The sequence below is a fragment of the Ylistrum balloti genome, unplaced genomic scaffold, assembly GCF_031769215.1.
Source record: "Ylistrum balloti isolate Yb309-2 unplaced genomic scaffold, AGI_CSIRO_Ybal_v1 Utg369672, whole genome shotgun sequence".
Taxonomy (NCBI): domain Eukaryota; kingdom Metazoa; phylum Mollusca; class Bivalvia; order Pectinida; family Pectinidae; genus Ylistrum; species Ylistrum balloti.
In genome coordinates, this window is record NW_026781917.1 from 971,663 (window position 1) to 977,639 (window position 5,977).

General features: G+C 34.3%; 1 protein-coding gene across 1 annotated transcript; it reads right to left on the reverse strand.

Moving 5' to 3' along the window:
• Window positions 1-2,481: 2,481 nt before the first annotated feature.
• LOC132562973 (uncharacterized) lies at window positions 2,482-5,187 on the reverse strand. The gene has a single exon (XM_060227744.1). The coding sequence runs from the start codon at window positions 5,056-5,058 to the stop codon at window positions 3,334-3,336; it is 1,725 nt and encodes a 574-aa protein (XP_060083727.1). The 5' UTR covers window positions 5,059-5,187; the 3' UTR covers window positions 2,482-3,333.
• Window positions 5,188-5,977: the final 790 nt, after the last annotated feature.

Sequence of the window (5,977 nt, forward strand, 5' to 3'; positions counted from 1 at the left end):
AGGCATTGATAGTATATACAGCTCTCCCCCTGCATTGGATTATGTATCATTCGTCGACTGGACGGTTACCACTGTGTCAGTAAGAGTTACTTCCCTTGCATTGATTGTAAGATATTTGGCATTGATCTTGCAACAGAGAAATTGATGCATTGATCAATTTCCTTAAGTTTCTAGGTTAATTCCCTAATCTTTGTCTAAAGTGACTCATATCTTTTTAGTTTGAATATAGGTGGATATAAACTGGTAATTCATCATCATTGTTAAATGGTAATATTAAGCTGTTAGGGTTGATAACTAATGCCTAAGATTGTTTCGATTCCCATATGGAATATGATGTTAAAAGGAATACCTTCTGAGCCAATTTACCATGTTAAAGACTTTATTAACTATAACTGTTATTCTGTAATTTCAAATTGTTATATTGTTACAAGACTAACTATTTACTATAAATACAAAATTAGGTATATCAATACTCAAGTTTAGTCTCGGCTATAATTTCTTTGTGGTTTTAATCCTTGACCCTACCAATAAGACAGGTTATTAACTAAACAGTTATATCTTGGTACATCTTTTTATGATGATACAGAGAGTGTGTGACATTTTGTGCTTGTGTATCTGAGAACACTAGAATTATATGGATTGCATTTGATTAGCGGCATTGAGCTTTCCTTCAACCTAAATGTATAATAAGATAATCAGTGATCGAACTGAAGACAACATAGACTTGAGTGGGGAACCCTCAAGTTGAGACAGGCAGCGAGTTTTGTTTCATTATCATAATTCATTTATTACCACAGGCAACTCTGATAGATATATCAAAACACAAATTTAATATGTACAGGAATTTTTTTTTGCAAGTTTTTTTAACCCAGGTAACTACAGCAAAATATGATTCTATGCCTTTCAGTAAATCTGAATAATTTGTTTAAAGGTTTAAATGAAATAACCCAGGTGACCTTAAATATGGATCAATGTCATTGTTTTGGTCAAGTTTCATCCCAAGAACAATTCAGGAAAATTTCCTAGCCCTAGGCCTCCATGTTAGTCAGAGAAAGTCATTTCAATGTAGTTACAAATTCGATTTCATTTTGCAAAATTTGGTGTACTTTATCCCTGGAGTATTTCATCCAAATATGAATATAGGCCTTTTAGTAAAACAGAACTTATTTGGAAGTTTGGACAAATTTGAACTTTAACTTTTAATATATAGATAAAAGCACAGACTATTCAATGTCCATGATCAAAGTTAAAACTTTGTAGCACATTTTGTGTGGCTTTTCCCTAGATACCTACAGACCAAATATCTAGATTATTGGACTTTTTATGTATCATCAGTTGATGTTTTTAATGTTTTGATAAATTTGACCCTTGTTAGATCTTCAATACCGGTCAAGGTCATTTTGTTTCATAAAATTAAGATTTATCCCTAGAACTAACAGCCAAATATCGTAACTATTAGCCTCTTAGTTAATGCGAAGGGAATCTTCATTTGGGCCCCAGCTAATTACAGTACTCATTAAAACAGTTATAACCTCATTAGATGTGCTATGCCACAAAACTGTGATTAAATTGTGTAAGATCAAAGATGAAAATTACTTTTTTTTATTTTAGATATTTCACCATAACACAAGTGTATATACCCAAATTAATCCCCTGGGAGCATGATTAACAATTTAATTAACTGTACTAGGCTAGGATTATAATATGTAGAACCAGGTCTGGATTTTTTTTTCATTATAATTTTTGTTTTATTTTTCTGAAGTCATGTTTGCATCTAATCAACTGACAAAATGCCAGTCAGCTGTCATTCTGTCTAATTCTATATCTAATTTTAATTCACCTTTCTGTCTAACAGTACAATTTTCTGGTTTTCCCCCAAGTACATATATAACATGTACTGTGACTTAGTTTTTGTGTTCACTGATAACAGTACTGTGTACATTTTCAGTAAATGTCACTTTTTGAATTTGGATTATTTTGTTTGCAATCCCATGACCAGGTAAGATAAATCAGGGTTTTCCATAAGAGCTGGTCGCCGGCCAATTTGACCGGCTACTTTGATCATTTGGCCGCCTACACCAATCCAGTTCCGTAATAATGTTCTGTACACGACTACACGTACACGGCAGGACAGCCTCCTACTTTCACTACACAACCTACTACTGACAAAATTATGGAAAACCATGATAAATAATTATCATCTAAGGCTAAATTTCCATATTTGGATAGATTAATTTGGGCCTTGTCTTATCTAATTCCAATTCCCAATGGCTTTTCCTATTTCATATAATAGTTAAAGAGCAGACCTACAATGAATATACTTTGTCAAAAGGCTGACACATATATATCCATTATATTGTATGAGGAAATACAATAATTATATTTAAATTATCCAACAACAATGTGCAATTTTATGTTTTAATATATTTGCAAACATTTTATACAATGTACATGTATCTAATAAAACATCACAACACATCATCAATTCACATTATTTAATATTCCAACTCGCTATCACCATAGTGGAAGTGTTAATTAATACAAAAAACCATCCACTCACGTGTCTAATGATTATTTCAAGTTGAACATGGCCTTGAACTATGCTCTTTGACACACACTTTACTGTAGTTCCCCAAAAGATGGATGCATGTAGAGTTAACAATGGTCAAATGTTCCAAGTATTTCCAGTTTACATCCCTAAGTAAACCGTAATGTTGGCTAACACCAGATAAGCCTCTACAGGAATTTGTTTCTAAAGAAAATATAAAGTGTTTTCATGATCTCTGTGACAGATACATCTATATTATCTTTAGATTAAACTTTGAATGGGAAATTAAGGTCCCTATGTTTGAACTGTTGAAAAATAAATTTTTCTTAGTATATCATTTCACTACTTTCACAACATCGATCTGTCCCAAGGAACATCCAAATCTAAATTTTCTTTTTTTTCCCATCAACTGCCGTTTTTATACAAAACATGTTCATGAATATTGGTAACTTCAACTGCATCTCCTACCTTCAACTTTGGTAACTTTTGTATTTGGGAAGGAAAAATTTGTTCTGTTACTTCAAACAATCACGGATTCTTGTAAAAGCCTTTCATGCTAACAGTCAAGCACATCAAAGAAATGTATATAAATTTTATCACCGACATACATATCTTCTGGCTAGGAAATATCCAGGCTTCTAAAAACGTGGGCGAGCCCCAAAATGGTATATAGAATTTCCCAAAATTCTCCAAGTTATCAACAGTGTTTAAAAAAAATATGTCTATTATAATAACCTGTTTATCTGTGATTGAATTTCAGTTAAAGTGTTTCAAAGTCCAATATCCTAGTCTAAATCTAACTCTTTCTTGATTCTTTTTATTTCTTTTGCGACTTTATCAGCTGCTAAAATCACCTCTGCGCAGTCACTGCCGTGCACAAGAAAATAACCAACTCTAAATTTATGAACCTGTATTTCAACCTCATGTCCAATTTCTGACATTAATCTTTTGATGTTTTCTCCTTTTGTGCCTAGAAAGGCACCAGTAATCTTTTGATGAAAATCATAATCTTCATCTGTGTACACTCTCTCTGTGATTCTGGTATTGAAAGCGTGCTTTATATTTTTCACCTCCTGTTTCACTCTCTCTACTGCCAAGTTAACCATTTCATCATCTGTCCCGGACACCAGCACATGACCTTTTTCTGTTACATCAAGTTCAAAAATGAGACCAGACTCTAATATCAGTCTTTTGATATTCTTTCCTTTGGTGCCAATTAGCTTTCTACAAATCCTGTTATGAAAAGAATCATTGGTATCTGTTGGTACCTTTTTTATGATGGGTGTCTGTAGAAAAAGAAGTATTCTGTCAACCTCCTGTGTCACTTTTTCAGCTACATTTCCTAAATCTTCAGCATCAGTTACAACAACATACAAAGCATTTTCACCTTTCCTTGTATAAATATCAAATTGAGTTCCAGTCTCCAATCGCAATCTTTCAATGTTCACACCACTTTTGCCAATGATATTCGCAAATATCTTCTGACATTCCTCATCATTCCCAGGAGTGATAACCTTTTTTGAGACAGAGCTCAAAATAAATCTCCTTACTGTTTCCACCTCCTCCGTTAATGTCTCAACTGTCTGTTTTACAACTTCATCATTAACTCCAGAGATGGTTAGAAAATGCTCTCCTCGCTCTGGGTCATATTTTTGACCAAAATTAACCTCAGAATCTAATTCCAAAGTCTTAAGGTTTTGTCCATTCCTGCCAATAATTGTTGAAAATATGCTCTGGTGAACATCAGCATCCTTGTCTGTAAATATCTGTTTTGTCACCGCAGTTTGCCTCCGTACATGCTTTCTGATTTTGTCCACTTCCTCTCTTACTTTTTCAACTACATCCTTCAACATCTCACCATCAGTCCCACTGACAACGAACTGGTTACCTCTGTGGGAATATATTTCAAATTTATTTCCAGTTTCCTTCAGCAATCTTTTGATGTTTTCTCCGTCTTTCCCAATGAAAATTCTACAAATGTCTGCATGGACAGAATTATCTGGATCTGTAGGCACATTTTCACTAAAACGTCCAATCACTTCAGTTCTTATTCTATCTACTTCCTCCTTTACTTTTTCCACAGCGATCTTTATCACTGCTTCACTCCCTGATACAGTTATGTATCCATGTTCCTTGGTGTCAACGTGGAAATCAATACCAGTCTTTCTAAAGAACTTGTCGAATGTTTGTCCTCCTTTGCCAATAAACAATTTACATATGCTGTTATGAATATCAGCATCATCATCTGTGAAGACTTTTTCAAACAGAACTTCTGTTTGAAGAGATTCGCGTATCCTTGCAATTTCGTTTTTTATTTCTCCCACTGCAATATTCACTTCTTCGGCATTTGTCCCACTTACCAGTAAATGGTCACTTACTTTGTTGGCGGTAACTGTAAAATTAAGTTTAGTTTTTGATTTCAGTTTTTTTATCCGTTTCCCTCTCGAGCCGATAATTTGCTGACATACTTTGTAATGGACTTGTAAATCCTCATCAGTCCACACCTTCATGGTAACAGGGTAGCCATTTTGTCGTTTGTCGCTTGGATAATAACTAATTTGTCTTGATACACCATATGGAAATCCCTGATGTTTTAATATGCATGGTACATTTTTAGCGATATTTGAACATGTTATCTGACACCGAGAGGAAATCAGTTCATAACTGCATGATCGCATGTGTCTCAGAATGTAGGCTGCCATAGCTAGATCCCGGATAAAAAATGTCACTAGTAACAAGATAATCATGCCCGGAGTGAATTATATATTTATAGAATCTAGTAAGCAATATAGACGGTATGGTATAATATTGGTACTGGATCCTAACAAATAAATGCTCGTTGGAAGCGTAGTGTAATAGCAACGGTATGAAAAAGTGAAGTGTCTAATTTTCGCGGCAATCTTCCCCTTTATCAAGACACATCTATTACATCACATACATGTAGAACAAAAAAAAAAAAAAACAGATACAAAGTAATAAACTAAAATCGAGAACGGTAGTGTAAAATTAGGTGTCTCGATAATCCCATCTGCCGATGGACGCCGAAGGCCCTTCATAAGGGACTTAAAAAGCATCTTAATTTGTGGTATAAAAGATGCTGATTCAAATATCAAAAATGCTTTATATAAATCTCGGTACGTTGTGCACTGTAGAGCCACAGGATGTATAATCGGTGTGCAAAAAAATGTGTCACACTCAGAGGAAAGGAGTTTACCGGTACATCTCGGCCCACTCTAAAAAAGGAATTGTTTAATTAAAATAAGGAAAACTCCTTGTGAAAATCAATGTATGTATATTTACACTAATAATACCAAGTCCGTCCAAACATGTGTACACTGGCAAATCCTACTGTCGTCCAGTAAACTTCAGAGCATTTTCCCGGAACCACCAATACTAGCTTTTCGTAGACCGAAAAACATCAAAGACCTG